The sequence below is a fragment of the Pristiophorus japonicus genome, chromosome 10, assembly GCF_044704955.1.
Source record: "Pristiophorus japonicus isolate sPriJap1 chromosome 10, sPriJap1.hap1, whole genome shotgun sequence".
Taxonomy (NCBI): domain Eukaryota; kingdom Metazoa; phylum Chordata; class Chondrichthyes; family Pristiophoridae; genus Pristiophorus; species Pristiophorus japonicus.
This window is the reverse complement of record NC_091986.1, coordinates 168279507-168307403: the sequence shown is the minus strand read 5'-3', so window position 1 is coordinate 168307403 and position 27897 is coordinate 168279507. Positions and strand designations below refer to the sequence as shown.

Here is a 27897-nt window from a genome sequence, read left to right as displayed (position 1 = left end):
CTGATTGGCCCATTGCCTCCGGCAGTGTTTGTGACGTGCTGGCGCCCTGTTGGCTGTCAATGGTGACGCTGGCTGCCGGGGCAACAGAATAACGGATTGGAAGCGGCCGGACACCCGCACCACAGGTAACCATCACCGAGCACTGACCCCCATCCCCCCCCCCGCCCAGACGGTGCAACTCGGGTTGTCGCGGGCGGGGAGGTAGAGCCCGGTATGTCGGTGGGTGTGAGACTGTAGCTTGCAGTCAGACCAGCTGGTGCCCAGTCTCCAGCGTGGGCTGCCGAGTGGCGGCTCCCTCCCGCGGCCTAGCCGCCGCCTGGCAGGTTGGAAGCGGCTCAGGCGCGAGGCCTTGTGGGGATTGTAGTCCGATGAGGGTGTCCCCGCGCAGAGGACGCGAGTGACGGGACTACAAATCCCATCGTGCGTCAGCCGACTAGCGATATCCTAACATTAGTAAATTTGGAATTACTTAAAATCGCCACACAATCAAATTTAGGAATGGAGTTAGAGTTAGAGATAATGTCGGGCGAGATTTGAGGCTTTGGCGTGTCCTTTTGGTTTTGTAAACACCAGGGACTGGGCGGTTGTCCTGGGAGACGTGATGCATTAAGAGACTCATCAGTCAAAAACATTCTCAGGTTTCAGAAAGCAGGAGAGCACCCAATTATATGTGAAGTCGAACTGTGATTAACTATTATAACATGCGAGCAACGTTAATGCCGGGGGTAGGACGAAAAGCGTATGCATTTTCTCAAGGGTGGCCAGATAACCAGATTCCATAATTTAAATTTCCTATATGTATGAGAATGGTGAATTCCTCTGCATTTATTCAGTTGAGACTGGGCATCCAGTGAGATCATTTTTTCATGAATGCATTTAATTAGTCAGTAATGGAAAGAAAACTGTCTCCAGCTCAACAGCCCTCAATGTCTCAGCGTTTTCCTCCAGATTAGTGCTTTCTTTGTTTATTTATCTTGTCCTACTTCATACTTGTACAATGGAATCATTCATTTTCTTTTAATTTTTGTTTCTAGACACACTTAATTTCTCATCAGTGCAATAATCAGCTTCGGGTACAGATCTAATGTAAGCAATTTCTAAATTATTTCACCATTGACAAATTGACAGCAACATCCAAACCTTGGTTACCTCGAGACTTGACGACTACAACACACTCCTGGCTGGCCTCCCACATTCTACCCTATGTAAACTTGAGGTCATCCAAAACTTTGCTGCCTGTATCCTAACTTGCACCAAGTCCCACCTGTCACCCCCGTATCTGCTGACCTACATTGGCTCCCGGTTGAGCAGTGCTTTAATTTTAAAATTTTCATCCTTGTTTTCAAATCCCTCCATGGCCTCGGCCCTCCCTATCTCTGTAATTTCCTCCAGACCTACAACCCGCCGAGATATCTGCACTACTCCAATTCTGGCCTCTTGAGCATCCCTGATTTTAATCGCTCCATCATTGCGATCGTGCCTTCAGCTGCCAAGGCCCTAAGTCTGGAATTCCCTCCCTAAACCTCTCTGTGTCTCTACCTCTCTTTCCTCTTTTAAGACACTCCTTAAAACCTACCTCTTTGGTCATCTGCCCTAATATCTCCTTATGTGGGCTCAATTTCAAATTTTGTTTACTAACATCCCCGTGAAATGCTTTGGGGCATTTTGTTATGGGTAGCATACACTTTCAATGGGCAGTGATGCCAGGACACATGGTTATGCCTCATAGGCTCAAACATTATTTCTACATTTTTACTTGTGCTGAAGCAGTGAATGCTAAGGTGATTTAATAGAGGTTTTTGAAATGGTGAATGGTTTCTGATAGTGAATAGGGAAACACTGTTTTCTTGTTTGGAAGTCAGTCAGCAGGTTAGCGCCATCAATTTAAAATTATCATTAAAAGGGTGAGATAGGTTAGGAGGTATTTTTTTTACACAAGATTTTTGGAGCATGGATTGAATGCTTTGGCACAGGAAGTGGTTGAGGCAGAAACCATTGCATCTGTTACAAGGAAATTGGATAAATATTTGAAGCGGAGAAAGACGCGGGGTTAGTGGGAGTGAATGGTACAGTGGGGTTACATTTGGATTGTTCCAACAGAGAGCTGGTATTGTCACGATGGACTGAAATTCTTCCAGCTGTGCATTCTGGGGGGAGAGGCAGAACAGCCAGAGGTCGTGGTCCATATCGGTACCAATGACAGGTAGAAAGAGGGATGAGGTCCTGCAGGCAGAGTTTAGGGAGCTAGAAGAGAGATTAAAAAGCAGGACCTCAAAGGTAGTAATCTCCGGATTACTGCCGGTGCCATGTGTTCGGGAGTACAGAAATAGGATAGAGAAGATGAATGCATGGCTGGAAAGATGGTGCAGGCGGGAGGGCTTTAGATTCCTGTGGCATTGGGACCGTTTCTCGGGGAGGTGGGACATGTACAAGCCGGGTGGGTTTCACCTCAACAGAGCCAGGACCAGTATCCTTGCAGAAGGTTTTGCTAGTGCTGTTGGGGAGGGTTTAAACTAGCTTAGCAGGGGGATGGGAGCTGGAGAATAGATTCAATGGGGAGAGAAGCAAAGCTGAAATTGGGCAGCAGAGAAGTAGATGTAGAAAGTAAATTTGTAAGACACAGGAACCGAGGGCTGGAAAATAGACCACAGGGGAGTTTGGCAATACTAAATGGTATATGCTTCAATGCAAGGAGTCTAAGGAATAAGGCAGATGAGCTGAGAGCATGGATTGACACTTGGGAGTACGATATTATAGTTATTGCTGAGACATGGCTGAAAGAAGGGCAGGTATGGCAGCTCAACATTCCTGGTAACAGGGTTTTTAGAGGGGGGGGGGTCGCTGTATTGATTTAAATAAACAATTACAGCTATTAGAAGGGATGATGTGTTAGTCGGGTCATCAAATGAGCCCATATGGGTTGAATTAAAGAACACAAGGGGCGATCACACTACTGGGCGTGTACTATAGACACCCAAGCAGTCAAAGGGAGATAGAGGAACAAACATGTGGGCAAATTGCTGCAAAGTGCAAAAACTATAGAGTTGTAATAGTGGGGGATTTCAACTACCCTAATAGTAACTGGGAAAAAGGTAGAGTGAATGGTACAGAGGGTGCGGAATTACTAAAATGCATTCAGGAGAACTTCTTTAGCCAGTATGTAACAAGCCCAACAAGGGAGGGGGCGGTTCTGGACTTGGTTTTGGGGAATAAAGAGGGGCAGGTGGAAGGGGTATCAGTAGGAGAGCATTTTGGTGCGAGTGATTATAATTCAGTAAGATTATAGTTAGCTATTCAAAAGGACAAAGTGGACCAGGAATAAAAATTCTCAATTGGGGTAAAGCCAATTTTGCTGAGCTGAGATGGAATTTGACCAAAGTGGACTGGAAACGGCTACTTGATGATAAATCAGTGTCAGAGCAGTGGGAGGCATTCAAGGAGGAGATCCTGAGGGTACAGAGCAAGGGCTCTATTTTCGTCATCATTGGATGCTGTTTTTTTGGGGTCCGATGATTGATTTTTTTTGAGCAATCACGTTTTTTTGTACGCAGGTCTGGTTGGAAAACTGATTTCTGTGCTGTTTTTGGCCCTTTAACAGATTTTTGGCAACAGCAATTTTTTTTCAGGGCGGCGCACAGTGGCCTTAAGTACCGATCAGGAAAAATCTACGTTAACGTAAGGAAATTGGCGCTGAGTATATTTGAGTTTTTGGAGCGAGAGAAGAAGACAATTTAAAACACACATTCATGATGGTTTTGCAGAGGGAACTTGGAAAATAACTCAAAGTTTATTTTTCCCACAAAATATTTTTGAGTGGGCAAATTGCGATTCCACCCCACCACACCACTGAATCTCTGCTGACGGGGCTCCAGGCATGGGTCAGAGGAGTGCCAGTTGGTCGAAGGATCGCTCCCTCCACCGGACATAAGCACAGGAGCTCGGCGCTTAGATTCCACCGCCTCTACCGCCCCCACCCCGTCCAGGCTCAGCTTGTAAAGAAGCCTGGGGTGAGTAGGTGGCTGGAATCTAAGTGCCGAGTTCCTGTGTTTCTATTCATCCGAAGGAGTGATCCTGCTGGCATGCACTTCCAACTGTGCATCAGAGATGGCACAACACAGCAGCAAACATAGGCATTTCAGCACAAGCTATACTTAAAGTGCCATAAATTTCTGTGTCGTGTCTCCATAGAGACAGAGCTTAGTGTTGCGCATGTGCGCAGACCAGGGTATGGTCCGTTGTGCTAGGGCATCACCCAGCCAAGATGTGTGTGTGCTGTGCTTCACTAAGTCTCACAATAATAAGCATAACAAAGTTAAGAATAAGAATTATGGGTGCACATTTTACTATGTCTCATGTAGTAAGGTTGGTTTACATACATGGCATATGGAAGCGACGGATAATACCACAACGCTGTCGTCGCACGAACCAGATCGCTCGGGCACTAATGGGGAGGAGGCCATACCCTGATCGAATTTACAGGGACAGGCGCTCATACCTACACTTGAGTGAGGCAGACTGTAGTCACAAGCTGCGACTTAAAAAGGAGGTCATCACTGAGATCTGCCAGCTAGTCAGGTCAGACATACAGCGAAGAAGTAGCAGGAGTACTGCTTTACCTGTGGATGTGAAGGTCACTGTAGCACTTGCCTGTTCTGCTTCTGGCTCATTTCAAGCAGCAACTGGGGATATGTGCTGCATCTCGCAGTGTTGCACAAACGGCAGTTTCGCTAGTCGTGTGACTAGTAGTTGCCTGCGACGGTTCCTGAGTTAAATATCAAATTACACACTGGACAATGACAGTACCGTTAATGTTTGTTTAATATAGAAGAAGTACAAGACTCACTACTTGTACTACTTCTGTATCAGGGAATTATAAGAGTATAAGACTCACTACTTATACTCTATAGTTCCCCAATATAGAAGAAGTACAAGACTCACTACTTATACTCTATTTAACTGTGCAGAAAGGTGTTCCTTTCCACTCAAAATACTCTCATAGTTACCCAATACGTCCCCGGGTGATCAATCCGGTCCTGACACTGTTCCGTCAAGGGTCTCCCTCCCCTGGTCCCTGCTTCTGCCAAGTGTTGCTCCTAGGTTCTCGCTGCCTAGGTGGGGTTGCCCCTCCTGGTTTATACTATTCTATAATCTGGCCTATCTCCTTTGACTACACATTTGTTTGTGCCCTGGTGATTGGGTTATTCTAGTTACAATCTGTCCCATTTCCTTGATTACATTTTGTCTGTACCCTGTTGATTAGTATATTCTGCCCATTGATTACATTTTGTCTGTACCCTGTTGATTAGTATATTCTGTCCCATTGATTACATTTTGTCTGTACCCTATTGATTAGTATATTCTAGTTACTGACGATGCTAAGGAAGCATGACTAATCAAATTTCAATTGGTAATTCATTTTATGTTCAAGGCACCTTAACCTTACTCTCGGGTGGGGGAGGGGGGGGGGTATTTCCATTTTATGTTGCCATAGCCTGCATATTTCCACACGCAGCATGCCACACATTGCTGTATTCGACAGGTGACTGCTGCACTGTATGCCAAAAGGGACCAGTTCATCAATTTCCCTATGGCCACGCAGGCAATGCAAGACAGGGCTGTGGGATTCACCAGAATTGCTGGCTTCCCAAAGGTACAGAGTGCAATCGACTACCCACATCACCTTGAGCGCACCTTTGGACGACTCCGAAGTTTATCGGAACAGGAAAGGGTTCCATTCCCTAAATGTGCAGCTTGTCTGACGATCTGCATTGGTTTGTGGCAGTGGATGCCAAATACCTAGGTAGCATCCATGATGCTTTCATCCTACGCGAGAGCACTATATCTGTGATGTTTCAGGAGCTGCCAGAAGGGGCACATCTGGTTGCTCGGAGACAAAGGGTATGGGCTCGTCACCTGGCTTATGGCCCCCCTACGCAATCCCCGCACTGAGCCAGAGCATCAGTACAACTTGTCGCACTTAATGATACGGAGCATCATAGAGAGGACAATTGGTATACTGAAGCAGCGTCTCCGATGCCTGGACCACTCTGGAGGCTACCTGCAATACACCTCTAACCACCTCTAACCACAACTTGGCCATCATGAGGGGCCAGGCCCTGGACATTGAAGATCCTCCTGAAGGTGGTGGGGGGGTGGAAGAGGAGTCTGACGAGGAGGAGGAGGAGGAGCAGCAGCAGGAAGACGAGGAGGACCAGCAGCAGGAGGAGGACGACGAACCCATGCCACCACATTAACCTGCAGGACGACGGTGGAGGAGGCAGCCTCGTGCACCTATAGCTAGAGATTTGCGTCAGCGACTAATCCGTGATCGCTTTGGTGCCTGAAGGCTAAATGGCACGACAGTGTTGACTCTTTGCGCCTGTTAGTGTGAACAAATAACTGTACAAATGTATGTAATGTTGTTGGTTTATATTGTTTTAATTCAAAACATAATGTACGTGATGTACGAAATGTGTTGGTTTATATTGCTTTAATTCAAAAAATAACGTTGGTTTATATTGCTTTAATTCATGCAGGATTCTGCTTAAATTAAAAAAATAATTAGGTTTATTAAACATTTGTACAGTTTTACTTAACTTTAATTAAAAAAATTTGTATCAAACTTTAAACTTTTCAAGAAGAAACAACGAGTAGCAGCAACAAACAAACAAACATACAAACATAGAAAATAGGTGCACGAGTAGGTCATTCGGCCCTTCGAGCCTGCACCACCGTTCAATAAGATCATGGCTGATCATTCACCTCAGTACCCCTTTCCTGCTTTCTCTCTGTTAGCGTGAATGTTTTCTCGGAAGAATCACTCAACACTCAGAGTCGGTTCCAACGCCAATGCGGCCTTTATTTCTCCGGCGGGGAGGAAGCCTCGGGTCTGGATCCAGGCACTTCTCTCCAACGAACAAAGAAATTCATCGATATTTATATGTTTTACAATAGTTCTTTACAGTTACTCAGCCCACTTCGGCTGGACACAATCCAATCATAATGATTATAGATTACATACAGATTTCTTTAACCCAATAGAATTCCCCTGATACCTCAGGGGCTGTATGTTCGTTTTTTGTCAGCTTGGGCTGATTAATGACCTCGTTATGTGAGGTGGGCCCCCCCCCTTATCTCTGTTCCTCGGGCTCTGCTGTGTGAAGTCCTTAATCAAGGACATTAATGGTTCGTTATAGTTATCTTGTCTCAAGTGAGTGAGCCAAGGCATTCCCGGTAGTGGGCCTCACAGGGTCATTGTTCGGTCATTGCTCGGTCAGCCCCAGTTCATTACTTGACTAACTGTGTTCCCATCATGCTTGGGCAGCTATTTTATGTGTGGCCACTTTAAACCTATGAGTTTAGATATATTCAGCAGGTGCCTAATGCCTAGTGTTTTGATATATTCAGCAGGTGCCTAATGCCTACAACAATTCCCCCCTTTCGTAACTGGACTAGTCCTAGTCCCCCTTTAACCGACCGCCCTACTTTTATTAGATTTTGTGCACGGCCCGGTACTCCCTGCCTCAACGTGCTGGCCAGTCACGCGGTTTCAGGAGTCCCGGTTGCTTAAATCAAATTGACAAAGGCCAAATCCTCCTGCCCCTTTATTAGACAGGCTTGTTTAGTATTTGGAGCCCGGCCATGGGTCCCTCTTCGTCGTGCGTGGTGCCTGCATGCCTGGCAGGCCATTATGCCCCATGTTATTGCTAAGATCAATTGTATCCCGACCAGTATGTGTGAAACTATTCGAATCCAAGGATGGATGTTCACATTTATTTCCCAGTCCCAGACTTTTCTCCACCAACTCTGACTTTGTGGGCCCAAGTTTCCACAGGATAAAAAACGGGCGCCCCTCCGAGCTGGGCGCCCGTTTTTCGCGCCTAAAACGGCGCCAGAAAAAAACAGCGCTATTCTCGAGCGCTTTGCAGCTCCTTGTCTGTTTGGCGCGGCGCCCAGGGGGGCGGAGCCTACACTCGCACCGATTTTGTAAGTGGGAGGGGGCGGGTACTATTTAAATTAGTTTTTTTCCTGCCGGCAACGCTGCGCGTGCGCGTTGGAGCGTTCGCGCATGCTCAGTGTGGAAAAAAAACATTGACACTCGGCCATTTTTGTAGTTCTTTGTAGCTGTTTAATTTTTGAACATTTTTTAATAAAATCACATTGCCATCAGCACTGAGGCTTCCCTTCTCACTGTCTCCTTCCCCTCCCTCCCCTCCGCGGCAACAAATGGCTGTCTCCTTCCCCTCCCTCCATGGCAACAAGCCGCTGTCTCCTTCCCCTCCCTCCCCTGCGCGGCAACAAGCCGCTGTCTCCTTCCCCTCCCTCCCCTGCGTGGCAACAAGCCGCTGTCTCCTTCCCCTCCCTCCCCTGCGCGGCAACAAGCCGCTGTCTCCTTCCCCTCCCTCCCCTCCCTCCACGGCAACAAGCCGCTGTCTCCTTCCCCTCCCTCCCCTCCGCGGCAACAAGCCGCTGTCTCCTTCCCCTCCCTCCCCTGCGCGGCAACAAGCCGCTGTCTCCTTCCCCTCCCTCCCCTGCGCGGCAACAAACGGCGGTTTCCTTCGAACGATGGCTGAAGCACTTTCACACAGATAGGAAGATGGTTTATTTAATCTTTTCTTTGCTTATAAATGTTTATTCAGGTTGGATTTATTTGTATAATATTTGTAGAAGTATAAATAAGGATTGATTGTAGAATTTAATGAGTTACCTTCCCCCCCCTCCCCCCTCGTTCTGGATGCCTAATTTGTAACCTGCGCCTGATTTTTTAATGTGTAGAACAGGTTTTTTCAGTTCTACAAAAATCTTCACTTGCTCCATTCTACTTTAGTTTGGAGTACATTTTCACTGTGGAAACTTTGAAATCAGGCGTCAGTGGCCGGACACGCCCCCTTTTGAAGAAAAAATTCTGTTCTAAAGTAGAACTGTTCTACCTCACTAGAACTGCAGAAAAAAAATGTGGAGAATTGCGATTTCTAAGATAGTCCGTTCTCCACCAGTTGCTCCTAAAAATCAGGTGCAAATCATGTGGAAACTTGGGCCCTGTAAGTCTACATCGATATATTTTAGTTTGCAGTTGGTGGTAGAGCTTTACGGATGGACCCACCCTGAGCCTCAATTCTCGTAATACTTCGGTTAGATGTGGGATAGGGACCTGATCTGGCTCGTCATAATCCTGCAAATGATCGTGGAGCTGATCGGTTACACTAATAACTTCGGGCTTCCGGCGCCTAACCTGGGTGATATGCGCTTGCCCAATCGTGACAGGTCGTAGCGGCGCAAAGCAAAAGTTCGGCTGCGGTATTGGGCACTGCAGGTCATTATACTGGTATGAACGCTCTATAGTTGAGACGCAGTATCTTCCCTTCCCTCCGTAGCCTGCCTTCGCGAAGTGCCTGTGTGTGGGCACTATTTCTAGTACACATCCGTCAGTTAGGTTAAACCCGCACTCGTCTAGCTCACCTCGGCCTACCGGGTGAGGGCATACTGTGATCTCCTCCCTTTGCTTGCATTCTGTTAGGGAAATTCCGGTAAGTATGTCGTTTCGACGAACGGCGGAGGTGGTGGTCAGATAGTAACGTATGGAGACATTTTCCCGTATTACTCCGATATTCTCTAGTTGGTACAGGGGGAACGGCCCTGAGTCCGGCGTGGCTATAGGGATCATCAGGACTATCCCTATCCCAGTATTCTTACCCATCTGGCAATCTGGAATAGATGGGTATACTCGGGTCAGTCCCTTCAGAGTACAATTATCCAGTGTCCCCCTTTGGTTAGCCAACTGAGCCAAATGTGAACTGTCCATCCAATCGGGTACTTCCCCGCGTTAGATCTGGTCGAGATTGTGGCGGATCTGTCCCACCATCCACAGACCATAAGCGTGACAGAGTTGCCCCTATCTTTGTTTTCCTGTATCTTCCTTTTCTCTATCAATGAGGTGATTGATGGTTTTGGCGTGAGCTTCCAGGACTGAGATGCCATCCAACTGGATTTCGGCACCCTCCTTTCCTAGGTTGGCTTGGTCTTCCTGGTTTTGCTCCACCCTTTCTAATAACCCCTTCATCACCCCTCTAAGCTGTTCCACCCTCTCATTTAACCCTTGTATATCTATCGAGTTTACTACGGAGGTCCCTGTATTGAAGCCGGTAGCAACATCATTAACTATTCCCCTCTTTATCCTGGGGGCTGACCCCTGTCCTTGGAATCTACTGGCACCCATTGCATCGGCAGCCTGCTGCATTACAACTTTACTTAATACATTGTACATTTTCCTTGACTGTTCTGTACAGTATTCCGGCATCTGGATGCCTGAAATATTGGTCAGGACAGGCACAATTTCATGTTTAACATTATCATACAATAATTCCCCTTCGTTCTACATTACAATCCCATTTTCTGGTCCCTTAGTAGTTATGGGACAAGGCAGTTCCTCGGGCAATGTAGCGGCTTGTACGGGGCGTGACGTCGGCGAAGGTGAGAAGCACACATACAGTGATATTGCAGCCGCTCCCACCTCCTTGTAGTACCCACACAGCCCCACTCCCTTTTTTTTTCCCGGCGCAAGCTCACTGACTTTTCGGCGCACACTTGAAGCTCCACCCCCAGACAGCACCAAAATTAAATTTTACTTTGGCGAGAATTGTTTTTTTTTCCGCGCAAACGGGCACACTAAAATCGTCCGTACATTCTACTGGGCGCCAAAAATAGGCAAAGAGGAAAATGGAGCCCCAAGTATGTTCCCTTTTTAAATAAAAGGGTGGGGCTAACAAATCTAATGCCTCCTGGATGTCAAGGGATATACAGGGTAAGATAAAGAAAAAAAGGGAAGCTTATGACAGAAAAATTATGTGGAGGCGGAAGACGTGGGTAGGATTCTTAATGAATACTTTGCATCTGTTTTCACCAAAGAGAGGGGCGATGCAGACTTTGCAATGAGGGAGGAGGAGTGTGAAATATTAGACGAGATAAACATAGTGAGAGAGGAAGTATTAAGGGGCTTAGCAGCTTTGAAAGTGTAGAAATCCCCAGGCCCGGATGAAATGTATCCAGGCTGTTAAGAGAAGCAAAAGAGGAAATAGCAGAGGCTCTGACCATCATTTTCCAATCCTCTCTGGCTACAGGTGTGGTGCCAGAGGACTGGAGGACTGCTGATGTACCCTTGTCTAAAAAGGGATAGACCGAGTAATTACAGGCCAGTCAACCTAACCTCAGTGGTGGGAAAATTATTGGAAAAAATTCCTGAGGCACAGGATAAATCTTCATTTGGAAAGATATGGATTAATCAAGGACAGTCAGCATGGATTTGTCAAGGGAAGGTCGTGTCTGACTAACGATTGAATTTTTCAAAGAGGTAACCTGGAGGGTCGATGAGGGCAGTGCGTACGATGTAGTATATATGGATTTTAGTAAAGCTTTTGATAAGGTCCCACATGGCAGACTGGTCACTAAAGTAAAAGCCCATGGGATCCAGGGTAAAGTGGCAAATTGGATCCAAAATTGGCTCGGAGGCAGGAAGCAAAGGGTAATGGTTGATGGGTGTTTTTGTGACTGGAAGGCTGTATCCAGTTGGGTTCCGCAGGGCTCAGTGCTAGGTCCCTTGCTTTTTGTGGTATATAACAATGACTTGGACTTAAATGTTGGAGGTCTAATATTAAGAAGTTTGCCAATGACACTAAGATAGGTTGTGTGGTTGATAATGAAGAAAAGCTGCGGACTACAGGAATATATCAGTGGACTGGTCAGGTGGGCAGAACAGTGCCAAGTGGAATTCAATCTGGATAAGTGATGCATTTGGGGAGGTCTAACAAGGCAAGGGAATACACATTAAATGGTACGACACTGAAAAGTGTAGAGGAACAAAGGGACCTTGGAGTGCAGGTCCACAGATCACTTAAGCTAACAGACCAGGTAGATAAGGTGGTTAAGAAGGCATATGGAATACTAGCCTTTATTAGTCGAGGCATGGAATACAAGAACAAGGAGTTAATGCTTGAAATGTATAAAACACTGGTCAGGCCCCAGCTGGAGTACTGTGGGCAGTTCTGGTCACCACATTAGTGCAGTGCAACAAAGGTTCAGACTGATTCCCGGGATGGCAGGACTGACCTATGAAGAAAGACTGGATCGATTAGGCTTATATTCACTGGAATTTGGAAGAATGAGAGGGGATCTCATAGAAACATAAAATTCTGATTGGATTGGACAGGTTAGATGAAGGAAGAATGTTCCCAATGTTGGGGAAGTCCAGAATCAGGGGTAACAATAAGGATAAGGGGTAAGCCATTGAGGACCGAGATGAGGAGAAACTTCTTCACTCAGAGAGTTGTTAACCTGTGGAATTCTCTACCACAGAAAGTTGTTGAGGCCAGTCCGTTAGATATATTCAAAAGAGAGTTAGATGTGGCCCTTACGGCTAAAGGGATCAAGGGGTATGGAGAGAAAGCAGGAATGGGGTACTGAAGTTGCATGATCAGCAATGATCATATTGAATGGTGGTACAGGCTCAAAGGGCCGAAAGGCCTGCACAGGAAGGATGTGATTGCACTGGAAAGGGTGCAGAGGAGATTTACAAAAATGTTGATGCTGGAGATGCTAGGTCTGTTTTCTTTGGAACAGAGGAGGATAAGGGGAGACCTGATTGAGGTGTATAACATTAAGAGGAGCCTGGATAGAGTGGATAGGAAGGACCTGTTTCCCTTGGCAGTGGGGTGAACAACCAGGGGCCATAGATTTAAAGTAATTGGGGGGCAGGTTTAGAGGAGATATGAAGGGAAATTTCTTCACCCAGAGAGTGGTGGGGGTCTGGAACTCACTGCTTGAAAGGGTGGTAGATGCAGGAATCCTCACCACATTTAAAAGATACTTGGATGTGCATTTAAAGTGCCGTAACCTACAGGGCTACGGACCAAGAGCTGGAAAGTGGAATTAGACTGGATAGCTCTTGGTCGGCGGGGACGCAATGGGCCAAAATGGTCTCCTTCCTTGCTGTAAATTTCTCTGATTCTATGAAATATCTAAGGTTTAATGAAAGATCATGGGTAGTAATGAATTAACATGTTATTGAGTGAAATATTCTGAAACTTTAAGTAAAACAGAATTAATCAAAAATTACATATTTTAACTAATGGGAGTGCCAACCATTCAAGATCTTAATGTTAACTGGTGAAACTGCATGTTTTGATGTTCTTGTGTAGATATAGTTTCCAAAGCATGTTCTGCACTAATATTTTAATCTTTCAGGAGTGTGGAGCACGATGAGTTTAGCAGAAATATATGATAATGTGAAAAAAGGGAGAGAGTATGCTCTTTTAGGAAACTACGACTCTTCAATGGTTTACTACCAGGGAGTGATCCAGCAGATTCAGAAGCACAGTCAGTCGATCAGAGATCCAGCATTAAAGGTGAAATGGCAGCAGGTATGATGATTTCCACAACCAAATGTTCTACTCCTCTTGTACTTTAATGGGATGCTTGTTTACATATTTGCTATATAGCTATCTGTTATCTCAACTGCATTATTATTTACTGGTGGTGGTGGTGAGGTGAGGAACAAATTTTATAGTGAAAATATTTGGCGTTTTTAAGAAATTTGTATTGTACCTACTATTCAAACCATGACTTGAGGACGTCTGCCCCAAATGGTTTTTGAATTTAAACTTTTGTTCCCTACTAAATATTACAATATATCTCTCTCTCTATATTAAGATAGATATGTATGTTCTATTCCAATTGGCTTAGTATGTTGTGATACTATGTCGATGGGTTCGTGCTGAAATAAAAACGAGATTCATTAGATTGTTTGAAATTAGAAAGAACATGGAAGAAAATGAGTATAGAAATCCAGATTGGGAAGAGAGATGGAATTTGGCAGAGAGAAATGGGGAAGGAGAGTATGAAAGAAATTGGCTAAATTGGGAAGAGAATTGGACAATAAATATTGTACCAATTATTGTCATTGTATCCACCTTTACTGCTTCACCTTTTGTGGGACTGCTCTTGCATGGTTTCACTTGAACCTGTCCTAATGTTGCCAGAATGGCTTGTCATCCCACCTCCACAGTGATCTCTGGAGTTCCCCAAGAATCCACTTTGCCCCTCACCCCCCCCCCCCCCCTTTTCCCTCATCTAGATGCTGCTCCTCGGTAACATTATCTGGAGGTCAACTTCCATATATATGCAGACAACACCCACCGTTTCCTTCGATCCCGCACCACCTCTGTTCTTTCTATCAAGTTGCCTGTATAACATTAAGTTATGATAAATTAAAACATTCTCAAACTGAACAGCAGAAGGAACAATGGTATATATTTTGCTTCCCGGCACTGACTCCATCATCCCTTCTTGGCCATGTGTTCTGGTTGAATTAGGATGTATGGCCTCTTGGTGTCCTATCTGACCCAGGGGAGTTGAGTTTCAAACCCTACATCCTATCCACTATTAAGACTACTTACTTCCACCTTCATAACACATACTGCCGACCTCGCTACATTCCTTGCCGGGTTCCCACCTTCCACTCTCCATCAGTTCTCAGCTCATCTAAAACTCAGCTGCCTGGTCTGCAGTAAGTCCCACTCATTCAGGACCCTGAGCTTAGTGATCTGCACTGACTTCTTATCTCCCAGTGATTGAATTTAAAATCCTTGTCCTTATCTTTAAATCCCTCCATGGTATCCCTCCATGGTGTCCCACCAACCTGCACCTGCAATATCCTCCAGCTCTGCATTTCATCCAAATTCTTCGGTCCTCCAACTCTGCTCTTCTGCACATTCGCCCTTCCCTGCATTTCACCTTGAATGGCAGAGCCTTCAGCCTCCTCAGCCCTACTGTCTCTTCCTGAACTGCTCTACCACTTTACTTTTTGCTGTTTCTTTAAAAGCCGTCTTAAAATGAATTTTCTCAACCAAGCTTGGCTTCTGTACCTTTTATTTCTTCCTGTGAATAACAGCAATAACTTGCATTTATATTGTGCTATTAATGCAGGAAAAGTCTTCAGGCATCTCAAAGGGGAGAGGAAAAACTAATGCTAAGCCAACAAAGGAGGGGTGCCCAAAAGTTTGGTCAAAGAGGTGGTTAAGGGGGTTCTTGAAGGAGGGGGGAAAGATGGAAAGATAGAGGTTTAGGAAGGGATTTCTGAAGGCACAGCTACCAATGGTGGGGTGGGGGTTGCAGAACTGGCCAGAGTCAGAGGAAAGGAGTGTTTGGGGAGGGGGCCTTTGATGCATTGAAGGACCAGAAGCAAATGTAGGTCAGTGAAAGCTGGGTGATGGACGAGTGGGACTTAGTGTGGAGTAAGACAAGGGCAGCAGAATTTTGGAAGGACTCGAATTCATGGAGGGTGAGGATGGGAGGCCAGCTAGGAGAGCATTGAAGTTGTCTTGAGGCGACAAAGACATGGATGAGGATTTCAGTAACAGGTGGACAGAAGTGGGGGCGGACGTGGGCAATGTTGCTGAGGTGGAAATAGGTAAAAATAGGTTACCTTTGTGATGAATGAGATATGGGACAGAAGCTCAGCTCGGGGTCAAATAGGATATCTTAGAATGTTTTTTCTACTATATTCTATGCTATATAAATGTGAGTTTTTGTTGTTTTAGGGGAGTGCATAGGGAAAAAGCTGCTTTTTGTACACGTGTGATCTTTAGTGTCACCACAAAATATACATTTTACAATAAGGACTCAATTAGCAAATAAAATTAGCCACCTCTCCTAACATGCCACATGCTAAAATATGTGTAGTACTTCGCCAAAATGAACAGTTTACACACGATGCTAGATTGTATCGTTCATTTGCGGTGACCCTGCCTTTACTTGTTGATCACTTGCATTTCCAGTAGGATAACAATTTGGAGCAGGAATCCTGACCAATTTGTTCCTCAAGATTAAGAATATGGAGGCCAATTGTAATGATCCACAGTGCTAGATAAGATCAACTAATTTGGCACAAACTAGAGTTCAAAGCTGACACTTTCCTTGTCTGAATGGCTCAGCTGTACACCATTTACCTGTTGACCCATGAGGAGACCATGGGATTCTGTTGAATTGAAAAAAGAACATTATTTTACCATTTTTGAACTGGTAAAGCAACTATTATATTTGGTTTGACTCAACTTTTTCTGTTTGGATATGGCTTTCAAGATTTATTTTAATGGATAATTTGCATTATTGTATCAAACCTATTCAGTTATTAGCTGAGCTGAAAAAAAGTCACACTAAATGCCCCTATTTGGTCATTGATTTGTGACTTCTCAAGATAAATGGAAGGACATGGTGTCCTTTTAATGTGCCCAGGTCATTTTCAAAAACTGTTTGAAAAGTCTCGTGTTTGAGGAGGTCAAAACAGGATTGGGGAATTCTGTCACCGAAATTATGAACAGAAGAATATTGCTGTAGTTTGTTTTCCAGGTGCGCCAGGACTTAGTCGAAGAGTATGAGCAGGTGAAAAGTATTGTTAATACTTTGGAAAGCTTTAGAGTAGAGAAACCTCCATGTGATTTCTCTGCACCTCAGCAAGATGAGTTTTCCAAGGATCCCAGTGTTTGGCCACCTCCTATTCCAGTTGAGCACAGGTGTGTAGTAATATTGAGTGTTAGTTCTGTGAAACTATGAAGTACTCTTTCCACTAATCCTCTCTTTCTGTTAGTTAACACTACTTATAACCTATATCTAACACCAATGTTAGATGTATTTACGCTGATGCCATATAATGCAAGGCATTGACTATAAAGGCAATCGCATTCAAATCCAATGTTAAATGCCAATGAAATAAATTGTGCTTAATAGTGGGCTAATAAGTGCCAGGCTTTTACACAGTCCTAATAAAAGAATTACTTTATAAATTGAATTTTGCTGTTGCTGTACATTACCTCGAGTTCTTTATGTGCAAAATACTCCTGTAAGCATGATTTTAATTTAGTAATAGAGTAGTCCTCATCATCATCATCTTAGGCAGTCCCTCGGAATCGAGGAAGACTTGCTTCCACTCCCAAAGTGAGTTCTTTGATGGCTGAACAGTCCGATACGAGAGCCACAGACCCTGTTACAGATGGGACAGACATTCATCGAGGGAAGGGATGGGTGGAGCTGGTTTGCCGCGCGCTCCTTCCGCTGCCTGTGCTTGACCTCTTCACGCTCTTTGCGATGAGACTCGAAGAGTTCAACGCCCTCCCGGATGCACTTTCTCCACCTCGAGCGGTCTTCGGCAAGGGTCTCCCAGGTGTCAGTGGTGATGTCGCACTTTACCAGAGAAGCTTTGAGGGTGTCCTTATAACGTTTCCGCTGCCCACCTTTGGCTCTTTTAACATGAAGGAGCTCCGCATAAAGCATTTGCTTAGGAAGTCTCGTATCTGGCATGCGAACTATGTGGCCCACCCAGCGAAGCTGATCGAGTGTGGTCAGTGTTTCAATGCTGGGGATGTTGGCCTGGACGAGGACACTGATGTTGGTGCGCCTGTCCTCCCAGGGGATTTGCAGGATCTTGCGGAGACATCGTTGGTGATATATCTCCAGCGACTTGAGGTGCCTTCTATACATCGTCCATGCCTCAGATCCATACAGGAGGGCAGGTATTACTACAGCCCTGTAGACCATGAGCTTGGTGGTAGATTTGAGGACCTGGTCTTCAAACACACTTTTCCTCAGACGGCCGAAGGCTGCACTGGCACACTGGAGGCGATGTTGAATCTCCGCATCAATGTCTGCCTTTGTTGATAAGAGGCTCCTGAGATATGAGAAATGGTCCACGTTGTCGAGGGCTGCGCCGTGAATCTTGATGACTGGAGGGCAGTGCTGTACGGCGATGACAGGCTGGTGGAGGACCTTTTGTCTTATGGATGTTAAATGTAAGGCCCATGCTTTTATATGCCTCAGTGAATACATTGACTATATCTTGGAGTTCAGCCTCGGAATGTGCGCAGACGCAGGCGTCGTCCGCATACTGCAGCTCAACGACAGAGGTTGGGGTGATCTTGGACCTGGCCTGGAGGCAGTGTAGGTTAAACAGCTTCCCACTGGTTCTGTAGTTTAGTTCCACTCCAGCAGGGAGCTTATTGATTGTGAGGTGGAGCATGACAGCGAGGAAGATTGAGAAGAGGGTTGGAGCGATGACGCAGCCCTGTTTGACCCTGGTCCGGACGTGAATTGGTCTGTAATGGATCCGTTGGTAAGGATCATGGCCTGCATGTTGTCGTGAAGCAGGCACCGGATGTAGACAAACTATTGGGGACACCCTCATGGTTGACAATGTTGAAAGATCGAAAAAGGCCATGTAGAAGGGCTGGCGCTGCTCTCTGCATTTTTCCTGCAGCTGTTACGCTGCAAAGATCATGTCCGTTGTGCCCTGTGGGGGACAATATCCGCATTGTGATTCCTAGAGTAGTCCTAGTGTTATAGGGAACAGAGCATATAATCAGAGTACAGATTGAAATTGGTAATTCTTTTGATTTAATGTCTAGGGTAGCTAATTACACAGTATTGTTCAGAGATTGGTGTCTATGAGAGAAATGCAGTTGATTTGTAAGCTCAAACATTGTCCTTCAGACATTGATGATGGCTTTTCTGGTTGTCAGGTGTCAACAGTAAATGAAACCATCAAATGGCCCAAGGCCTATTGTCAACTTGGCTCAGTGGTAGCACCTTGCCTCTGAGTTATAAGTTTGTTGGTTCATGCCTCACTTGAGCAAATAATCTATGATGACACTTCAGAGTGGTAGTGAGGGAATTATTGAATGTGTATTGTTTGGATGAGACATTAAACCGAGGTCACATTTTTTTTGTTGAAATTATTTAAAACAAAATGTTTATTTAAGCATGTGTACATTTAAAGATCTAGCATTGAAAAGCCCATTTTTATACAGAGTAGGGTTTTAAATACTGTTCTAAAGAGTATTGATTGAAACCTGGGACCGGTAGTGTATGATTTTACAGTATTTTCTGGTGGATATCAAATTTCACTGCATTAATATTGAATAAGCTGATTTTTATGAAGAAAAAAAATTGTTTATCATCAACATTTTCACTCTTCACTGAAGCCTGTTGGAAAGATGTTCAGTTGGTGCAGACTACTTTGTGGCTAAATCTCCTGGCATCATCTGACGGGAATACGTGACTGTTTTACCTAATATATTGCCACATTGAATTTCACAGAGCTCCTCTGATGAAGCGGCAAAATCGGGAGGTTAAGCCTGTGCGTAAAGAGTCACCGGTTGTCCAGGCACGAGGACTTGTGGGTCGAGGTCAGCAGGCTGGTAGAGCTGAAAAACCCAGCAGCAAGTATAGCAGTGATTCCAGAGCCAGAGGAAAAGACGACAAGGTAAAAATCTAGTGTTGCCCATTAATTATGCAGCAGAATTTGTTCAAAAATTACTTTTTTAGTCCGAGGCAGTATGTTTGGTTATTTTCTGTAATTTAGCTATCAGAACTGTCAAATCATGTGTTCATCTTCAAAATTGAGAACTTTGCATTATTTTCATTATATTTTTGATCTTTATTTTATCCTCTCTGTCCGGTGCCATCCTTCTAAGAGAGTTGGCAACCAGCCCTTCAGTTATGTGAGAGGAGTGGCTGATCACATCAGATTTGCTTCCTTCTCCTTCCGATTCTTGTAGGGATTTGTGTGGCTGCCATTTTGGGCCTTTACACATCCCTTTTACTTTCTCTGTGGTACACCTGAGACAGATACCTTGCCATTTCAGGAATTGTAATCATTTACTCTGACTTTGCTGTGAGGTCCAGGGAAAATCAATGTTTCCTGGTTTTCAGCTAACAGTGTGACGTTGAAACAAAATCACTATCTTTTTTATTTTGAATTTTCCATCTGTTGCTGTTTTTATGCAAACAAATTGTTCATTCAGGTGACTTGGGGCAATCTAATTGCAGAAAAGGACCAGTTGGTGCTTTGTGAAACCAGGACTGAAATTCTGTAAAACTTTTTTTTTTAAGTTGGAGAAAGAAAATGACATATAACAGCAGATGCATAAAAGTTTTAAGTGCTAGTAGCAAATGAACATTCATTTTACTGTGTTTTTTTAACAGCATTGTTTTTGAAGCATTTAAATGTTGCTTGTTGAAATCTTTTGCCTGAAAATGAAAAAGGGGCTACAGAAAGACTTAAAAAAAAATAAAACTGGATAGAGTAAACTTAGCTATTCTCAGAAAATTTACAGATTTAGTGTTCAAAGTGAAAGAATTTCATGTCCAAAAATGACATTGACTTTTGATTACTTTATTAGTAGGAACCCAAGGTTTAAAATTGCCCTACATTAAAACATAATTTTACAATTCCAAATTATCATTTGAGTTTTTTTTTAAAAAAGGGTCACTAATACCCCATTCTTTGGCTTAAAGGGACGATAGCTGATTACTTCCTAGTGTTTTGGCATTCTAAATAGCCAAGGGCTAGGTGACTCCCCTTTTGTCTTTTCCCACTTACCACTTGGGTGCCAGAACATTTGAAGCCGAAAGGAAGGTGGAACTAAAATTGTTTTGTTTGACAGGAAAAGCTAGTTTAGCTATCCATTCGATGGGACTAAAATGAGACCGTATCTGTCTTCTAACATGAGCTTTGAAAATCTACTTAGTGTTTTTATATACCTACTGATTATCGAGCAATAATAATAGAGTATTAATGAAGTCTTGTCAACTTGATTACAGGGCAGAAGAAACCTGCAGGAATCAGCAGGAGTTGCAGATGGCAAAAAATTTGATGGAACTGGTTACGATAAGGATTTAGTTGATGTTTTGGAGAGAGATATTATCTCCAGGAATCCCAATGTCCATTGGTATTAATATATTTATATACTGCTGTTTTGAAAATACTTGGTTTGGTGATGGGTGCAAAACTTAGCATGTTTATTTTCTGCTCAGGGAAGATATAGCTGATTTAGAAGATGCTAAGAGACTTTTGAGAGAAGCTGTAGTGCTACCCATGTGGATGCCTGACTTCTTCAAGGGAATAAGGCGACCCTGGAAGGTAGGAATTGTTTTTTGTTGAGATCTTTATAGAATAATAGAATCTTACAGCCCAGAAGGAGAACATTCGGCCTGTCACTCCTGTGCCCGCTCTTTGAAAGAGCTGTCCAATTTAGGCCCACACCCCAGACTTTTCCCCATAACTTTCAAATTAATCCTCATCAAATACATGTCAATTGCCTTTTAAAAGTTCCTATGGAATCAGATTCCAACACCCTTTCAGGTAGTGTGTTCCAGATCTTAACAACCCTCTGAAGAAATTTCTCCTCATTTCCTCTCTAGTTCTTTTGCCAATAATTTTAAATCTATGACATCTGGTTACTGACCCACTCGCCAGAGGAAATAGTTTTTCCCTACTTGCTCTATCAATACTCCTCATCATTTTGAAAACCTCTATTAGGTCTCCCCTTAACCTTCTCTGGTCTAAGGAGAACAATCTCAGTTTCTCCAATCTCTCCACATAACTGAACTCCCTCATCCCTGGTATCATCCTGGTAAACCTCCTCTGTACCCTTTCCAGGTCCTTGACATCCTTCCTAAAGCTGTACTGTCTTGACTCAACAACTTCGCTTGGCACTGCTGTGCTCTACAATGTTGTCCACATATAATTCTTTGTGGGTGGTGGATGGACAAATGGAAAGAACATTGGATTATTTATCTTGGGTATATATTTCCTCATTGTTTGAAAGAAGCTCAGCTTTCACATTCAAGTTTCCTCCTGCACAATCCTTCATTTCTCTTTCTGAGTGAGTTGCTTTGGAGCTATTTGATTTCATTGTTACATTTGAGTGCTCTTGCTGTTGGTTGGCATCTCAATGTTGGCTCCTCTGGGCAAACAAGTAAAGGCATGACCTGGATTGAGGAATGATCACTGTCACACAATTTTTTAAGGGATAGTGTCCCCAGGGAATTCCCCTCTCCTGAGGGGTGATGGCCATATCTTGTTTAGATGTAGAGGCTGCACTTCCAAATCATGTGGAAGACTTAATAGGGAATCTAATATTACTTGGAGCTGGCGATTAAACAAATAACTGTGAGCACACGTCTTGCATTCAAGAGTATAATGAACTAGAAAAGAAAATGGTATTGTTTGAATTTTGGCAAAATAAATCGGTGGTACTTGCATCTGAACAGAATTGTAAGTAAAATTCTCTTGGTATTTGCATTATATATTCTAGGGTGTCTTAATGGTTGGACCGCCGGGCACAGGTAAAACCATGCTAGCTAAAGCTGTGGCTACGGAGTGTGGTACAACTTTCTTTAATGTGTCCTCTTCGACACTAACTTCCAAGTACAGAGGAGAGTCTGAAAAGTTGGTTCGTTTGTTATTTGAAATGGTAAGTAATATTGCTTTTTATCTGACTTATATTAATAAAGAGCACATTTAATTGAATGTAAAAAAAAAATTAGTGTTTGCACTTTAAGAAAAGCAGGATTAGGTGCAAATATCTGAATTCTATTCTCTCTCTCACCTCCCTGAAAATTTCCATCCAGTTCCAAATAAGCACAAGAATATGAGGAGAGTACACCCACACTTTTGTGATTAGTATATTGGGAGAATCGATACAGAACCCAAGAGTTATGTTGCCTTTTTTGCCATAATTTTGGATGCTAGCTTCTGAATGCTTACGCTAATTATTTGGTAGAGTAGGCAGTTCCATGTAGCTACAAGTCTAGTTTTCCTTTGCGCTCAGGGCAGAATGAAGAAATTGCCACAAAAAGTTTTGTAATTCTAACTGGCCAGGAAGTCCATGTAGCGATGTGCATTGCTTACACCGGCTACTTTTCTAGTGGAAAGTGTTGGCCATCAAACAGCTCAAAGATAAATTGGGGAGGGTGAGCAGAATTTGAAAACTAGACCCAATTGTAGTCAGTCTGAATAAACGTGTGACTAATTCATTTTAAAATGTAAAATGTGGCTAAAATTCTAAAAGCCACTTAGTCACATCAGTGGTGTCATCTTATTGAGTTTGATGATCACTTGGTTTCAGTTTGGCTTAATTGGTAGTACTCTTGCTTTTGCAAAAGTTCTGTGTTCAAGCCCCAGTCTAGAACTTGAGTGTGTAAGTTAGGCTGATGCTCAAATGCAGTACTGAGGGAGTGCTGCATTATCAGAGATGACTTCCTTTGGGTGAGATGGTAAGCATGTTAAAATGGACACTCAAGATTTCATGCAACTATTTGACAAAGTATATTCAGCCTGTTCCTGGTGTCATTCCAGCATTCTTCCTCCTACAACACCACCATAAAAGATCATTAATTTCACTGCTGTTTGTCGGATCTTGCTGCGTGAAAAATGACTGCCAGTTTTGTCTACAAGTCTTTTGAAATTCATTATAGAAAGTGCTTTGGGACATTTCTTGAGATGTGATGAAACACTATATGAATGCAAGTTTTTCTTTCACACTTGAGTAAATTTAATGATTGTATTTGTAAACTGGTTTTCTAAACTTCTCAACATACAAAAAAGCAATCTTAATTGCACGAATCAACCTAACCAGCTAAACCCTACAATCTGTTGCATGTTCTTTGATTATTGCTGTACCTGTGAAATGGCTGGATATCAAATGTTTCCTTGATAAATCTGTAAAAGCACATGATTAGTAAAATGGTAGCACTTCAGAATCATTAACTGATTGTCATTAACTTGGTATTAATAGTTCCCAATTTATTTCAACAATCTTGGAGGAACATGCTTACAAACCTGTCCTTTCAAAGTTTTACCTTTAAATGGAATAATATCTTAAATTACATTTATGTGCATTTAAGATTATTTTTCTTTCTTCAGGCCCGATTTTATGCTCCAACAACTATTTTTATAGATGAAATTGATTCAATCTGTAGTCGCAGGGGCACATCTGATGAACATGAAGCTAGCCGCAGAGTCAAGTCAGAGCTACTTATTCAGATGGATGGTATGTTTTCTGTGTATAATTTTTGAACATTATCTTTTGATTTCATGTTCTAAAATAGTTCTATTCAGGTAAACAAATTTGTCTATATGCTTAATTTTTTTCTCTTTTATAGTAATTTTACTACTATCCTGTCCTCTGAGCACAACTTTAAAAAAATCTGCAATGTTGATATTTAAGGCAAATTGTTCCATAAATTCTGTTTATTAACTCTTTGAATTGGGTTAACAATTACAAATTAATGTACTTCTAATGGGGAAAAAAATAGTTTTAACAAATGGCATAAGTCAGGCAAGTTTTATACTTCTATCCTTGCTGTTAAAGATCTATTTTATGTTGCTGCTCACTTTAAAAATAAATGCAAATTGCAGCACTTAAGTCTGTCAAATGCTGTGGTTCTGATTGCAGTCACCTTAAAGGGGAAGGCCAGGGGGTGGGAAGGGGGAGGAATTTGTGTTGGACTCACTACATGGAGATTGAGTTTATGTTAGTGTTTGTTTATTATCTTAAGTGATTACACTCTGGTCATCCAATGAGTTGCAATTGCTTCTCTCTTCTTCCCATCCCTCTACATTAACACCAGGTTAATTTATTAACTTAAAACACTGGTAAGTCATCAACTATTTTGGAGCACAGACATGTGGAAAAGGTGGTGCTGAGATAGACTGAATGTACGTAAAATGCATCTAACACACATGCACTCTTGGTTATTGCTGTTACCAAAGGAAAATCTAAGCTATTTGATCAATGTGACTAGCTTAGTTTAAATTAATACTAGATTTATTTTTAAACGGGCAAGATGTTGAGAAACTTTTCTGTAACACTCGTGTTTAAGATGTTTAATGTTACTTTTTATTACTACAGGTGTAGGGAGTGCTTCAGACAATGAGGATCCCTCAAGAATGGTAATGGTATTGGCTGCCACAAATTTCCCGTGGGATATAGATGAAGCCTTAAGGAGGAGACTGGAAAAAAGAGTATACATTTCTTTACCTACAGGTAAAGCTCCTTGAATGCTTTCAATGATGTACTTGAAGTGCAGGATCCTTTATGAATAGAGTATATACTAAATATTCTTGTAGTTACTTGAGATATGAAGCCATTATTTCTTTTCAGTGATTATTACATGAATAACAGAAGGTTATAATATATTATCTTAAGCCAATACCTGAGCTTTATTGATGAGCAATTTAAATAAAATATGTTCTGCTTCAGTTATGTTCTGGAATTGCTTTGTAATTTGTTGCTGTATTAAAAAGCAAATTAATTTTCTTTTCTTGACTTAACAGCAAATGGGAGAGCAGAATTGCTGAAAATAAATCTCCGAGGAGTAGATGTTGCTCTGGGTGTTGACGTTACAGCTATTGCAGATAAGATGGAAGGTTATTCTGGTGCAGACATCACAAACGTTTGCAGGCAAGGATTTTTAGCCAAACTAATATAAGATGACTGGCACAAAGGGTGGCCTAGTAGCTTTAGAAATACAGTGATGTACTCCATTCAGAAGATGGTAAGTTTGAATCCCAGCATCAACATTCAATCAAATTCATGTCCTTTGAATTTAATTACAACAACTTACATTTATATAGTGCCTTTTAATGTGGGAAACGTCCAAGGCACTTCACAGGAGCTTGACCAGACAAAAATTAGTTCACTACCAGATAGAATGCTGTGCTTAGTAGGCTGAAGGAAAATCATTTAATAATAGGATCACATCCACGAGAGTAAATGCAGCCTCTGACAGAATAGGCTGATCATAGAAAGGTAAATATCCAAACATATCATAGCTGATGGAAAAAATGGCAGTGGGGATGAAGGAAAAATCTGGTGATGGGCTTTAAAAATAAATTTATTTCTGTAACTACTGTTTTAACTGCTTCTAGAGATGCTTCCATGATGGCAATGCGACGTCGAATTCAAGGCCTGTCTCCAGAAGAAATCAAAGCCTTGTCTAAAGAGGAGTTACAAATGCCTGTAACCATGGATGACTTTGAGCTGTCGCTAAAGAAAATCTCTAAATCAGTTTCTGCTTCAGATCTTGAAAAGTATACAACATGGATGGCTGAGTTTGGTTCAGTGTAGGTCTTCTAGGTAGTGCAGCTTATAAAATGGAAGGTATTGAGTAATATATACTGCGTGAAGTCATAGGACTATGAAGATTAATTTTGCACATTTTGGTTCTTAAATAGACAAAACATTATCAATTTGAGCCTTGAGAATCAACTTTACATCAATCCTGACTCAATACATGCAAGTTAAAGTACTTTAATACACTAATAATTAACTAATCTGACACATATTGGGTCCAGATAAAGTTATGTCAAACTATTTAATTGTGTTGACCAATTGGTATGAAATAAGACGACGTCTCCTTCCCGCCCCCCCCCCCCCCCCCCGCCGCCATTTTATTGCTGGTCAAATAATTAATTAACACCTCCACAACGTAAAGATATGTTGCATATTGAAAATATTTAATAACGTTCTCTTCTCTTCCCCCTCTACCCTAATATTTATTGTCAGATACATTCCACAATTCTGTACACTCCCTTGTTAGAAGCTTCAAATTTATAAAATTGTTAACAGCCATGTAGTGCATTACAGTAATAGTTACTTGGTTTGGGCACCAAATTTAAAATAAACCATGTTACTTAGCTATAAGATCTTAACAATAGGACCATTATATTCAACAACCATAGTTGCATAGTTTGCAAAATGATGGAATGTATCTGTCCATTGGCAGAATTTTTAAAAAGTTACGATGTTTTTAAAAATTAAGAACACATCTTTTTAAGTAGCTTGAGAATATCTTGAGGACACTACAGGTATATACTAATTGGGATGAATGCGGTGTGTAACACAGTTGAGTAGCCTTCTTGACTACATGAACATAATTTGAAATGCAGTATTTTCTCAATTGTTTCAAAACTTCTCAGTTGAAAAGATTTTTTTTAGTTTTGTGAAAAGGAACATGAAATATCTTAAATTCTTTAATTCATATTGTTAATTTCAGTATGGTATGAGGTTATCTGATTTGTCATACATGAAATTTGTCTTCCATTTGAGAATCTTTAGCATTAAATCTCCAGACCATTCATGTTAATTTGCAAACAATTTTTCAATCTTGTTTTTTTTCATTTATTAAAAATTGCGCGTTTCACATTGCAGGGCCCCATCAAGATACAGCCATCTATTATCTATAAAACCCTAATGCCAGGTTGCATATCTCTGACACAGTAGCATAAACTGCTAAGCAACTGTGACTTTTTTTTAAATGAAGAAAATCAATGACAAAAAACAATCGACCCGACCCAAACTTAATGGATATTTCCCAAAGCATCACGTTGTTTTCCCCTTGATATTTGATATGCAGCATGCCATTAGTTGACTGCTCATGTCCTGTCTCCTATTGTAAGCTCTTGTCCCCATTTTTGTTATTTTCAATTGCCTGTTAGTACAATAAATACTTTTTAGACTTTTATTCCTGGCAAATATATAATTCAGGAAACTAACAAGTACTTTTAAATTAAGTTTTCTTGTCATGTGGCAATAATATAGGTGCAGATGTGGACAGTCCTATTAACATTAACTCAGCTCAATAGTATGTCTACACACTAACAATATAGAAAGCTAATTGTGACTCGTAGCCATCTTTGAATGCACAGGAACATCTGTTTATGGAGGAATTTTAATTTTTCCATTATTTTTACAATGATGAAGGATAAGTGGTCAGGAATATCTAGTAACATTCTCAAGCTTGGTATGCTCTATAAGCCAATCAGTCTTTTTCAGCATTGAGGGACTGAAATCTAAAATGTGACTGTTGGCTCTGCTGATTAAATTGAATAGTTCTGTATGCATCACTAATTCAGTATTAATGTTTAGTTATGAGCATTCCTTTAGTACTTGCACTTTTTAACAAAAACTTTATAGAAAAAGGGATGCTAATGTTTTATGTAATTTTATATTGTGTCCTTGTAAAAGAATTACATGTACTATTTTGGCAGTAGTGAGCAATTGTGTTACT

At 42.3% G+C, this 27897-nt stretch overlaps 1 protein-coding gene across 2 annotated transcripts; it reads left to right on the top strand.

Moving 5' to 3' along the window:
• On the top strand, window positions 1-27897 carry katnal1 (katanin p60 subunit A-like 1). Of its 2 annotated transcripts, none has more exons than XM_070892312.1 (11): window positions 1-125; window positions 13237-13412; window positions 16399-16562; window positions 19138-19303; window positions 20644-20771; window positions 20857-20962; window positions 22140-22298; window positions 23750-23876; window positions 24738-24872; window positions 25163-25289; window positions 25757-27897. In XM_070892312.1, exons 2-11 carry the CDS (start codon window positions 13251-13253, stop codon window positions 25953-25955), a joined length of 1473 nt encoding a protein of 490 aa, XP_070748413.1. In that variant the 5' UTR covers window positions 1-125; window positions 13237-13250; the 3' UTR covers window positions 25956-27897. The 2 variants fall into 2 exon arrangements, with proteins under 2 accessions (XP_070748413.1, XP_070748414.1); XM_070892313.1 differs by lacking the exon at window positions 1-125 and adding an exon at window positions 1035-1086.